This window comes from Clavelina lepadiformis, chromosome 3, assembly GCF_947623445.1.
Source record: "Clavelina lepadiformis chromosome 3, kaClaLepa1.1, whole genome shotgun sequence".
Lineage (NCBI taxonomy): Eukaryota > Metazoa > Chordata > Ascidiacea > Aplousobranchia > Clavelinidae > Clavelina > Clavelina lepadiformis.
This window is the reverse complement of record NC_135242.1, coordinates 7344465-7358659: the sequence shown is the minus strand read 5'-3', so window position 1 is coordinate 7358659 and position 14195 is coordinate 7344465. Positions and strand designations below refer to the sequence as shown.

General features: G+C 35.1%; 1 protein-coding gene across 3 annotated transcripts; it reads right to left on the bottom strand.

The window, feature by feature from the left end:
- Window positions 1-2725: 2725 nt before the first annotated feature.
- LOC143448998 (uncharacterized) lies at window positions 2726-14195 on the bottom strand. 3 transcript variants are annotated; one of them, XM_076949006.1, is made up of 12 exons: window positions 13815-14195; window positions 12029-12205; window positions 8202-8414; window positions 7826-7997; window positions 7505-7672; window positions 6227-7260; window positions 5976-6140; window positions 5743-5867; window positions 5535-5618; window positions 5222-5350; window positions 4979-5102; window positions 2726-3931 (listed from the first exon to the last, which is right to left on the bottom strand). In XM_076949006.1, exons 1-12 carry the CDS (start codon window positions 13913-13915, stop codon window positions 3913-3915), a joined length of 2511 nt encoding a protein of 836 aa, XP_076805121.1. In that variant the 5' UTR covers window positions 13916-14195; the 3' UTR covers window positions 2726-3912. The 3 variants fall into 3 exon arrangements, with proteins under 3 accessions (XP_076805121.1, XP_076805120.1, XP_076805119.1); XM_076949005.1 differs by lacking the exon at window positions 13815-14195 and adding an exon at window positions 12466-13722 and having other exon boundaries at window positions 5743-5864; XM_076949004.1 differs by lacking the exon at window positions 13815-14195 and adding an exon at window positions 12466-13720.

The following is a 14195-nucleotide window of genomic DNA, read 5'->3' as shown; positions in this document are numbered from 1 at the left end:
GATACAACCATGCAACCACTAAACAGAAGTAGGCTAAGGGTCGTTTCTGCCCTGTCCGAGGGCATTACAATGATAGCGCCAATGGGCATCGAACATGGGCCCATTGCAGTAGTTCATTGTAAGCCCAGAGCTGGCCTCTTAACTAACCATTCGGCTTACAATCCGACAATCGTCATCAACGCGGTGCACATTTCGTGTCTTTCATGCAGATGGAAAATGAAATGTTTCGGAAAATATTTATTCGAGTTTCGGGGCAGAATAGAAAATGGGATTCGATTGTTGACTGCTCGGGTCGCTATTAGTGATTCGCGATCAGTTTCCACTTGTCTGCAAGTGATCGTAAATAGGTAGCGGAGTGATTTTCGACTTATCCGAAGCAGTCAATGAATAATTTTTAATGGAAAGTGAGTAGCCTATATGGCACCTAAACTTGAGAGGTTGACCCACTCCACTACATAATTGCTTGTTGAAATGTTTATTGCGGGTGATGATATATGAGTCTCATGAGGTCGTTGTCTACTTTTTTCACCCTCAGACTTAATTGTTCACCTTAACGGCTTATTGTCTTGTGAAGATGACAACAAAGTTGTCTAACTTAACACTGAACTTCTTCAAATTGAATTCAACAATGGTTAGACAGGAATGACAACTGTATATACCGATTATATTGAAGCTTCTTTGAACAAATACATTTAGACAAAACATTGGCACAGCAACAGCATAAAGACGTCCATGTTGCAGCGCTTATCTTAATAGACTGTTTACATTGAACAACTGTGAATAATATTACTGGTACTAATGCACAGCATAGACAGGCACGATATTTATATCACGACTTAAAACGGTAAACAGGAAGTCATCGATACGAAATGCAATGCTTCGCAAAGTAGATTTTCGAGAACAGGAAATCTACACTATATTCGATCTGTATGGTATAATATGCCCTTATTATCACAAATTAATCGACTTATCATCCTGGAACCGTCCAAGACTGACCGCAACCGTCTTTCGATTACCAAAGGCAAGCCGCCGGTGGCACGAGGTCGTGCGAATGCTAAACGTTCGCATGTTGCGTTCGCCACCCAGTCCCAGCGTTAAACGCCACACGTCTAATGTTCTCGTAAATAAATGAAGTGAATATAGGCCTACTGTATTACGTAGAGTCGGTCAATGCTTCTACATATGTTCGTTAGCAACGCAATCTAACTCATACGAAAGTGTGAGAAGCTTAACTCCCCCGGAAGAATCTTCTCCAGGAACGTAAACTAGACGAAAATACCCTCAATAAAGGTCCCTTTCAAAATTGACAATCCCTGCACTTAAACCTGAACTGCTGCCAGCAAAGCAATAATGAAATTGACTCGGAGCGCCGTTACGATACAAAATACAGTAGAATAGTTAGGAACTAACTAAGCCTATAACATAACTCAGTATTTCATCAACAACCAAATCTTTTGTAGTTAGATTTCTAACAATAATGTGGTATTGCAGTCTTGCAGATTTGCAGTGATTCGACGCAACTTCCAGTCGCGAACTATAAACAACCAAAAACATATGGGTTATGGCCATCTTGCACTTCAATAGACAGATAAAGTGGTAGTGGTTGTTCAATAAAATCGAAGCATTTATATAGACCAAATATGGACCAAAAGATTGTATTTATACGTGAAATCATTGTTGTTTGTTTTTGTCTGCGGTTTATAGTCCCAGCAAGAAAGCTAAACCATTTTCAGCCCAGCATCAGGGCTGCCGCTACATACAGCGCCGGACCCAATTTGGTAACTGTTACGGGGGGGCCTTGAGCTAAACTATATGACTCATTAGAATAGACGAAGCTTGCGTTTTATTTTATTCTTACTGTAGTGTGATATGCTAAACCTTAGATAGGATTGCGTTAAGGATTTTACGCCCGAAAACGCCTCGAAATGAATTTTCATGTTGAAATGTATACGGTGATTTTCATAAAGCTACTTTTCTTATAGCCAGATCGCAAATTATGCGATGGAATACAGTGCAGTGTGTTAGCACTTGGCATGGCGATTTGTCATAAAACTCACTCTTCATGCAATTAGGCCTAAATACCTGAAAAAAATGGAATAACATCGATTTGTTATAAGTCAAGGTGATGACGTCTTGACCCTTCTGTGTTAAGAGGTAATCTAACCAAATGTGTCTTAAAGTGACATAATACACTAAGTGACACATCCTGATCCTACTTTACCTTGTTTCAAGCAATTGGATTAATGTAATCAAAATAAAACCTGCTGGATAGTGGATATATTTAAACAAACCAGGCAGGAAAGCTCTCAACTAATGGCATACAATTTTGGAATGTCGTAAATAACAACTTTGTAACACCGTATCGCTCGCTTATCATGCGATTTGCAAGGATCAATCAAGTTTTCTGATAAAAAAAGGGCAAGTTAGGATCGTTTCATTTTATGCTCGAGTGCGTGGGGACCTTTTTCAAAAAATCGGCCTAAAACCAACACTAGTGGGCCTATTTAAATTGAAAAGAAATTCAATTTCTGAAACACGACAAAATGCAGACTACCCTATCTTCAACGCCGGTAGACTGGGTTGGTATTACAGTACTATTTTTTTAAGCAATGTTATGTTCATAATACAGTACACATCGATTATATTAGCTGGCACTCGACAAACCAAATATTAGATAACTTGCTCGAGTATAAGCTAATCTGTGACGTAACAGAAACCAATCTGACGCCATAATTTGGGATTTATTTCTACGAATTTAAAATATGACTTGTACTGTACATAGTTGAAGTTTCACACTAGAACTACTACAACTTTAATAAATTATATCACACTTGAAAATTTCAAGCGTTTGCAACTTTACACGTTTCAGTTTATTAACTCACAGCATCATAAAACGTATAAAAATATGCTCTATATCAAAATATGCAAACAGCTTTTTAGGTCAGGTACCAAGTGGTTATGCAAAGCTTCGTCAAAATCGAGTCACGATTGCCCGATAAAAGGAATAACAAGATCAGTCTTGTTAAAATTAATCGTGCAAGCTTTGCCCTATAAGAAGGCTTCAATAAGTGGTAACTTCTATACGTGCATACAAGATAATGAAATATGGTACAAGAAAAGTAGAAACATACAGCTTGGCATCGCACCGGTGTTAAGCCACATGCAATAGGCTGATTGTTTAAACGCCAATTCGTTTTTGCTACGAAGCTATTGCTTGGAACGTTTTGGTGTGTATAAACTTCTGTTCTAGGTGCTATTCTATCTAGGATCAATAACCGACAAGCAGTTCAAAAATCAAATGCTGAAGATTCGAGCTGGTAATTTTAGTCTCTAAATGTAATCAGGTAACATGTAGCCGACTTGATACGCCGCCTGAAGTTGCAACGGGAAATAATAAAGCAAACACACATGTACAGTAAACAAGTTAAACAGTGAAACATGTGAATTGGGAATAAGCTCAACAATTAAATTGCGTTGCTGAAGGATAATTTTCAGCCAATCAAAAAACAAAACCCTAAAGATGTAATAAAATCATTCGGATTCACGCAAAAATTTCGTGAGAAAAATGGTACACTGCGAAATGGAGCGTGGCCAAGTGGATCAAAACATCACGCGAGAAAGTCCAACTTAGATGTGGATAGCAAACGCCCAAACTCTCACAAATTGAACACAGGATAGCAAAAGGGAAAACTGAGTGAGAGCAAATAAAAACTATAAAACATTAAATAAAAACGAACATGTCAGAAAAATACAAAAGACATTTTTGAGCACCTTTTTAAGATCAGAGTAAAAAAACTGTTAAAGATCAGTAACAGAGCGATTTTGCAAAACAAAAAGTAGAACAACTAAAACAAAAATGTCTACGTTTTCTACAACACAGATAACAGTGACGGAATTGACAGACGATTACAACTACCTTGCACCACCATACCTAAAATGAAAAATACAGATTTTAGAAAACTTTTTATAATACTTCTATCAGATTACCCTGTACGGTTGCAGTTTCTTAAGTTTTAACACAATTATTCCTGAAAAACAAATTCGTAAACTTTATGTATAACAATTCCCAAAAATCACTATGAAGATAGATCCAAATTCAACCACTATTCTTAATATTAGTTACTAACAAGAATGACAAAAACAATGATAATGGTGAAGTAAATCAAAGACAAAATGTTTATGCACTTTGCAGTGACCATGCCCACGCCGAAAAAAGAGCAATCAATTAAAAAAATGAAAAGAATTGCTTAAATTAAAAAAGAGCTAATTTCTCATAAAAACGTCAGTATAGTACGTCAAGAAGTTGGGCGGGATAAAAACTGCAATATTCTATATTAATAGAAAATTTTTATTTAAACAGAAAAGCAAACTATTGTGCCGTTCCACACGAGACCTAGTTCAAAGTTACGGTACATGATGTCTGTCTTTGAGGAACACATAGTGTACACATATGTGATATCTTTCACAAAAGCCAACTTACGTTCAGTATATGTTATACAAATAAAACGCTATTGGAAATTAATACAAACAAATCTTCGACTGACGATTTCATTGAAAGCCTTGTTTGACTTATCCGGATTATTGGCAGGATTACGGGTTTCGCTATTTTAAATGAAACACGCCTTTTTAAAGCAGCATGATCGATCGACCGATTTATAAGTGAGAATGAAGCAAAGGGGCTGAATACTTTAGTAATTTAACTTTGAAAATGCTCGGTGGTGTTTATTTTCAACAGCGTGGGATTGTCCCATTTTCAAGTGTAATGATGCCTACCGAGTAACGCCATCGGAAATAACCCGGAACTTTCTGATACAAGATCAAAAAAACTTTTAAAGTAAAACCGCTTAACCTTACTATTATAAAAACAAGGCCGTTGCTAATAAAGAAACGGAGGGTGGAAAGGTAAACAGAGACAGAAAAGTATGAGGTGAGGAGCAATGAATATCGTCATGTAATATCTAGCTCTGCTAATCCTTACTTGCTCTTCCAGTCGGTACGGCCGAGTCGATCATTAACAACCTGGGGTCTGAGATTTGTAGTTTGTTGGCCAACGGTTTGATGGATTGGGGCCACCGGAGCTCTGCTTTTCCAAGTGTTATAATCTGAAGAATTTGCGGAATGACAAAGTGCTTTTCTATTATATCGTATTATCTACATGTTTTACACCACACTGCTCGGGTATATTTGAAATTTGAGCGCTTTATAACGTCAAAGTTCTTACTCGCCGATGGTCCTACGGGAAGTTGTATTCTTTGGCCAGCTGAACCTACATCCTTTTTGGTAGCAAAAGATGGTATGTAGGAGGCTGAAGCGTAATCCTTTGATTGGTTGCTGCCTAAGTTACTGACGCCTAAAAGAAACCAAATGGCATATTTTTAATAAATTGTCTATGCAAAGGCATTAAAATACTAAACATTGATATTATCTATATTCTGATGTAACGATTGAACGCAATTTTTTCTAATGTAATTTCTTCAAAATATTAATTGGTAAAAAATTCTCCTTTATTTGTCTCTTTACTTAAAATCACATACCCATTGGCTTATAAACCGAACTTGGTGAATGGTTCCTTGGTTTGTTCCAATGGGTTGAAGGCTCAATATGTTTAACTTTCATGCCTGGTAGTATTATAAGTTAACAATTCATGCAAAAAAATAGTGGGAAACAGAACAGACATTTTCAGGAAAGAATAAATCTTTCCAGATTAGCAAATTCTTGTAAAAAAATAGCTCAAATTCTTACCAGGAAGATATCTTGACTGGGCCAAGTAATGTTGTTTTGCAGATAGTCTTGGTACATTTACTTTCGCAGAGGGTATTCCAGCGTCAAGACGCCCCAATCCATGGCTAATCTTACTTTCTGGACTTCTGCCACAAAAAATATAAACCACCATTAATTTAGCGATTTTGAAGAAACCATACAGTGACCATTGACCACGACAAAAATATTTCCAGAAAATTTCAAGTTTTAACTACCCAAACATAGGTTCTAAATCAGTTTTCTTTTTGGCAATTCCTTTCCCAGTAGCAGCGAATTTGCTTGCGCTGATGTTGAGTTCATCCAGCTCATCCCATCTCTCATTTCCTGCTGCAGCCCTCCATCTCCTCCGCACACTCTTATTTGCTCCAGGTTTTAACGAGCTGAAAATATAGTTGACAAGTTCAAAAACAACCAGTAACTCGTGTTTATTTATTGTGGTAAGATGCTAAATGATTGCAGTTGGCACCTTTCATGTTTGTTGGAATGAAATGTATTTGTATTGCCGATGCTTGGGAGTGCCTTTGTTTGCTTAGACGGTTCATCTGAAAACAACTCAGACCAGAAAGAATCATTTCGCTGAGCCAAGGGCCGGCGAGATCCACGCTGTAGCTTATGTCTGTGGTCTAGAGAGTCATGTTGCACGGATGCATTATTGTTGCTGTTAAAGTCTCCAGCAAGTCCATATTGCATTGGCTGAGCTCCATTGCGTATTGAGTTTTTGGAATTTGTTGCTCCAATCGCAGGAAGTACACCTGAACGTTTTTCGGGATGAAACTGATTGTAGTGACTGAGACCAGCACCATAAGTTCGTTGTCTTCCAGAATTGTTTGCTTTACTGCTGGCATTACCACTGAGGCGGGTTTTGGAGTTGGCCAGTCGGCTTTTGCTAGGACTTGCTTTTCCAAGCAAAGATTCTAGTTCTTCGTCATCTAGAATATCTTTGTATGTTGACAATGGCGATGCTTTTGGTTGTTGCTTTGGAGGTCTCTCTGCTTGTATTTCCTCCTGTTTTTCTGTTTTAGAAGAGCCGAAATCTGTTTGAAACAAATCATCCAGCGATGACTTCTTGTTGCTGATGTTAGGTTGGTTCTGATTAGTTTCCCTTTTCTCGCGAGATTCAAAATCTGGGGAGTATCCATGATCACTGTCAGATGCAATCTTAGTTATCGGTGGGTTCTGATTCCACTTGTTTATTGGTTTTTCTTGTTTAAACTGGTGCTGTGGCTTAGCAGCAGAAGAGTTACTGGAATCAACAACCTGCTGTTTTGCAACAGGCTTATTGCTTTTAGAATTGTAGGCAAAACTAGGCTTGTTAGAATCAGTATTTTGGTCAAATGATAATTCTGTCTGTTTGACTGCAGGTAAAGGTTTAGTAGACTGCAGAACTGGCTGTGGTATATTTCCAAACTTGTTCTGTTCATGCATTTTAAGCATGGCTTGTTGCTGGGTAATTTTTGGTCCAAGTGATTGGCCAACACTGAAGTAACTATGCCGAAGAGCCTGCGTTTAAGAGTCATTGGAGTTTAATTAAAACAAATCTGTTAAACCTTAGCAAGTCACAAATTTTCCACAAAATGTTGAAATCATGACATAAGAAATAAAATAATTCATTTTCGTCTGAATTCGTTGATTAGAACAACAGTAAATTAATTATTATATATTACTCGTATTTAATTTCTTATGAAACAGAAAGTTTAAATATTGGATAAGGTTCAAATAAGCAAGGGTTAGCAAGCCCATGTACCTGGGTGGCTGTGGGTCTTTTCTTTGGGTTCCACTGCAGCATCTCAACCATCAGCTGGAAACCATCCTGGCTTGCGTTAGGAACTTTCGATTTAAGGCCAACACCAACAACCTGAGGCCACCTAAAGCTCATCTGATTTGCTAGTTGATGACCTTCTGGCCAATCAGCCTGCAGAGAGAAAGAAAAGTTGCCCAGTTTGTTAAACTTCTCTAAAACTAAGTTAATATGGTAAAATTGCAGACAACACTGTAACATAACTTTATTTTCAACAATCAACTTAATGTAAATGTGAAAATATTGCAACTAAAATGTTCTGCATACCTTTGCGGGAGTTCCTAAAACTTGGCAGAGTTTAAATATTTCATCCATCTCTGATGTTCCAGGGAATAAAGGTCGTAATGCATACAACTCTGCCATAATGCAACCAATTGCCCAAATGTCAATGGGAGCACTGTAATTTTTTGAACGCAACAAAACCTCTGGAGCTCGATACCTTAACAACCACAACTTTTTTAATTTGCTTAACAATAATATATGGACATGATATATGGTCCATTGGTCTTGGACTTCGGTGTAAAATAAATAGCTTAAGAACAAGTTTAGAAAGTAGTAGCATATTCCTCTTTGCACTCAATCTGCCAGTATTTCAAAAGAATTAAAATTTTACAAAATTATCTAAGACTTATAGCCCACTCACCATCTAGTTGAGACATATTCAGTGTATGGTGGTTTAGATCGGATTTCTCTGGCTAAACCGAAGTCAGCAATCTTAACAAGTTCTGGTCCCATGCATAGTAAGTTTTCTGGTTTCATGTCCCGATGAAAGTAACCATGCTTGTGCATAAAGGCAAGCCCCTGAAGCACTTGATACATCATGTTTCGTATTGATGTTTCTGGCAAATACTTTTCCCTGCAATCAAAATGGTTCTTGAAAAATATATAAAGCCATTACATAACGACAAGAAAGTATATTATTAACAAGAGATTCAGATATAAAATCAACTGTTTTAAAAATTGGAAAAATATCGTCAGGCATTTCGTGAGTGTTTACAGAGTTTTTGAAAATGAAAAGAAATTAGATCTTTATGTCTGTATTGTTCACAATTCACAAACCAACAAAGAATGGGTTAGCCTATAAAACTATCAAATATCACAATGAACAAGTACACCACTTTTTCAAACCTTTCCACAATGGTTAAGAAAACAAAGAACAGCAAAACTGAATAAACAAAACTAAAAATTCTAAAACAAAACTAGACGTAAAAGCTGCTGCTTTATTAGTTACCAGGAAATTGTTTATGACTTATGATTGTCACCATAAAAAAATCTAAAATAAATCTGTTCTGAAAATTTACTAAATGACGTAAAATGACAAATGTATTTTTAGTTACCACAAAACAGAATCAAGTATCAAAACTATACATGGCTAATGTGAGCTTTCCGCCAGGATTTATAGTGAAATGGCTTAAGTGGTATGGCGAACACCTAAAGTTGCACAGAAGGAATAAAATCATTCACAAGTTGGAGAAAGTCTTGGACAAGTGAAGTGAATGATGATAGACGAGATGACACACATATTTAAACAATGGAAGATGAGCTATTATGGCTTTTAAAGAGCTGTTGATAAATACTTAAAGAAATTTCACTTACTCAGTATGTCACAGAAGGGACTTGGTCATTTTAAACTATGAGTGGTAACTATGAAGTACGGTACACCTCACATATATAACAGATGCATAACAAATAAAATAAATCTGTATGCAGTGCTACAACTGATAAATGCTCTGCTACTTCTGGGATACAGCAATGCAGATTAACTAGGATATACATACCATGGTTCGACTCATCATTTAAGTTGTTAATACTATAGTACAGTTGCAATTTAAGATAGTATTTAGTGTATAAAACCGTACATTTTTGGCAGTAATTTCCAAACTTTTTTTACTTAATTACCATATTTGCGTTTGCTACAGTGTTCTGGAACCACCTACCTTTACAAAACTTCAGAACTCACAAATAAAAATAAAAGGCAAAAATACTTAATAATTATCTTTAAGGGAATACCAGCCTGGTTTTAATAACCACAAAATTGAAATCATAAAACACACTTTTAATGAGATGGATGCATACCACACATTGCGGCTTAGATTAATGTGATAGCTATTAACACATACTTTATGTAAGCTGGGCTAAATATACTTTTGTTTTGGTATGTTACAAAATGCTCGAGAATATCAAACAAAATAATATGAAAAGCTATCACAATAGATCACTAGCATTCAAAAAATTAATTGTTTACATAAAATTAAAACAAACATTTAATTAAACATTTATTATGACATTTTGTTAGTCAAAAACCATCGTTTTTACTCAATACTACTAACTTATTGCAAACTTGTTAAGTTGCAAACTATGAAATGATGAACTCATACGGAAAAATAATTATATATTATACTAATCCAGTACATTGAATACACCAAGGTCCAACGTAGTACGGCATGAAATCTGTTCAAGTATAAAAAGCAGCATGCTATGTGAACTAAAATATTGTTTATGGTGCTGGCTAAAATATTATTTTCGTTTATTTAGTATTATTTTTAATTGATGTCCAGTAAACCTTTGAAATAAGTTATTAGGATACTACAGTACCAGAAACACCACTAGTGATGCATGTACCATTAGTATATTATAGAAATAGTTTTCAAATTAAATAATTATGAGATGTTTTTTTCTGATATAAAGATAACTTTTAATTTACTTCGCAGTTTGATTAGTCTAGCAGGTCTGTATAACAGACTTCAGATCCAGAATTGATACATAACAAATATTGCAGAAAACTGATATTGCAACAATCTCGACCTGTCTGATATATATGTGGCCATGTGAGATCTGCTGTGTAATAAGATAATGAATAACATCTCATGCAATAATTAAAAATTCAAACAAAAACCAACGATTTTTGTATTGTAATTGTCCCTTCATTGTGTAGGTAGTAAAGTGCACAGGCTATATATTACCTATTTTACAGAAAATGTGTATTAATTAACATAATACATCTGTTAGTTTGTTGTCCAACGGTTGTTTTTTGTTATTTGGTATTAAATGCATCGTTCTGCCAAGAAGAAATGAAAGAAAACAGAAAACTGGCCAGTGGCCACTAACAAAATGTAAACTAATAATAAAATAATAAACCAGGCAGTTTCATGACAATACAAGGAATGCTGTTAAAAGCTTAATCTTAAATTGGTGTTTAAGCATGAAAATCAATACTGTGTGTGGTATTAGAATAGAGTAAAGACTAACCAAGCAGATTTACTGGTTACCTACAACACAAACAATATATAAGCATAATAAGCATCATACATAAGCAGTAAGCTCACAGACATAGACATGATGACAAACAGCTCTGTTACATTATGAAAAAGGAATAATTTGCCTATCCCACATGATCGCTTTAAATAATTCATAAAGGAGTAAATTATCTTTTGTCAGTACAAAAGCAACCACGCAACCCAACCTATATTACACCTGCATAAATACATAGATAAAAGATGAACGTACAAAAGCGAAACTTACACTACTATCCTATACTTACACACTACACAAATCATACAATATCATACTTGTGCATGACCAGAAACTTAACGTGTAACACACATAAATGTGTGAATTACATATATAATAATTAATAAAATTTAAGCAATGTTACATGAAGTATGTAATGTGTGACTGCAAAAATAAATTGAGTGACTATGCAAGGGTTTTTGACAAAGAGGTTACACGTGAAACCTCTTGTTTTATAAGTATGACATTTAAGAGCAAATGTTAGCATAAGGGCATTTATTATGACAACAGCTCTTAGACGCTTAACCCACACAGTATCTTATTGTTCAAAGCCAATTGTCAAGCCTGAAATATGACATTCTCTCTGACCAAGTACCACTTGACACAAGTTGTAATAGACTGTATTATTAAAGGTATGAAAACTAACATATAAGGCAACATCCATGTGGACTTCAAGTACAGAGAACTACCGGTATGATAAGAAAATGCAAACAAATGTTTTAAACACAATCCGCAAAGGACAAGACTTGTGATGTATATACTCAGTTACCTTGGTAGAAATCAGTAGTTTTTTCAATACCTTCATTATGTAACTTATTTCGTTTATAGTTTCTCATTTGTTTAGAGTGGGGTATAATTAAATTATACTCAATAGCCTATGAATCAACTCGCACCAAATGAACTTAAACAAAACTGGCATGACTTCGTTCATTAAAACTAAGTAAACCCATCTGAGTATCAGTATGTAAAAACAAAAGATAAATGGCACTACTGCTCTAACGTCAATGACTTATCATAATACATCTAAAAAGCTATCTTATTCTTATTCATTATTTACATTTCAGTATAATGAAGAACATAAACTTAAATTACAATGGATCACATATAACATCATGCTCATATTAATTATAATAGAATATGCAAATTGTATAATTCTCACGCATTCCACAGGTCACCTACCGGTCTTTCATCAGCTGATAAAGATTTTCTTTCATGTACTCAAAAACAAAGTACAGTTGGTTGTCTTCTCTAATAACTTCCTTCAACTTGACAACATTGACATGATTGAGTTTTTTCAAAGAACGTACTTCACGAAGATTAACACATTCCTCCCAATTGTAAAACTTCTTTTTCATCCTAACAATTGGTGATAACATGTCAGACAAAGTCCTAACATATACACTATTCTTGTAATATAACGATTGCATACAATAACTACCAAAAAGTCAAACAATGTAGATGCAAACACCACCAATCAACCATGAAACATGCAGATTAATTTTGTTCAAGGCCAGCAAGAAAGCAACAGTTTAGAAATAATCACTACAACGTTCTTTTGCATAACACTTCAATGCAAACTATGGTCAACTTCACACAACATATCTCTCTGCACTCACATCTTGATTGCTACTAATTCATGGGTATCTTTGGTTCGATACAGATGCACTGCCCCAAATGTGCCATCGCCAAGTTGTTTTAACCATTCAAAACGTGACAAGCCTTTATATTTGGCTGTAGGATGCCGATTATTTTCTTGCTGACCAACAATAGGAATAGCGGCATGGTGATGCATACCGACTGTTGAAAGTGACATGGCCAGAAAGGCAGCATTCAGGCATGTATTGTCAAATCAACTTCTGGTATATATACCGTTTATAAGGGATCCCTATTTTTGCATTGTTCTGTCTGAACCAAAATCATTTATAAATGGAGAAAACAGGGCTATCATAACATGAATACTGTACCTTATAGTTTGACTTTTTGTCTATATTTTAATAAATACCGTAGAATATTTGCAAAAAGCTTAATCTTAATCTCTTTATAATTTCAAACTATTCTTCTCAAAAGAATACATTATATAAATATATAATAATATGTTTTAAGTGCAACTAAAAAACTTCCAGCTCTAAGCCTCAATCAATTAGCGTATTTACTCAAATCTGTGCGGCTTCTATAGTTTTTGCCATAATAAATCTATTTGCGCGGTGTCATATGCACTAGAAATACTGTGCTGCTTATTTTACTAATCTGACGTTAGTAAGTTACGCTTTTTCGAGTCTCTTTTGTTGATAAGACAACGTTTTCATACATTACTAAATTGCACACACAAGATCTTTTAGTACAGTAACTTTTAGCAATATTTGATACAGTATGCCTTTTATCAATTAAATACAGAACACTGCAAATTACCAAATAGGCTATATGCATGATTCTGTGTAGATTAATAATTCAGGTAAGTTGAAGTAATAGATTTAATCTAACCATAGTCTCCCATTCCTACAATGAACGTTGAATATAAAAAGCATTTACAATAGCCTATATTATCATAATTCTATAGTTGTCTTCACAAACAATTTATGGTTGTAATGAAACCTATAGTTGGCAAATGAAGTCAACACACATTTCCACTGAATGTAAGATGTCCATGCTGAAACTACTAAGAACACAAATGAACTAAATTACGATTCTACTAAGATGATGGAAGAGGAATAAGCCAGACACAAATGATAAGCATATTTTATTTTGATTATAAATGTTTTTGTCATTACCAAGAAGAAGTTGATGCTATAGTGATTAAAAAAATAGAAAATGAATTTTTTAAAAAATTACATTATAGTTAGGTTTTTGATCATAAATTATATTTGTTCCATACTTTCACATGGTCAAATAAATGTGGAATATTATGCATGCTGTGGAAGTGTAAGCTGCTGCAGTAAGCAACCAACATTCCAATAAATCATCTCACTTTTTGATAGCAACTAGTTCTCCTGTTTCATTACTCCTTCCAAGAATGACGGAACCGTAAGTTCCATCTCCCAGAGCTTTCATTTGATGATAACGGTTCATAATGAAACTGAAAATGGTTGAAGTGAAGGATGAAAAAGGTGCAAAAACTCAGATTAACCGTGTGGGGCAGGATGCTGCACCATGATGGTTGCCAACTGACATCAGCATAGCAGTGCCATTAACTGAACAGAAATGATCTTCCAGGTAAACAACGCTTTTTATGCTACTATTAATTATGTAGCAACTGATGACACTAACACACGATATTAAATGTTAATTTGAAAAGGTGTTTTTGTAAGCTGAGAATAACCACATTGGTAGCCTAGGCCAGTTTCCGAAC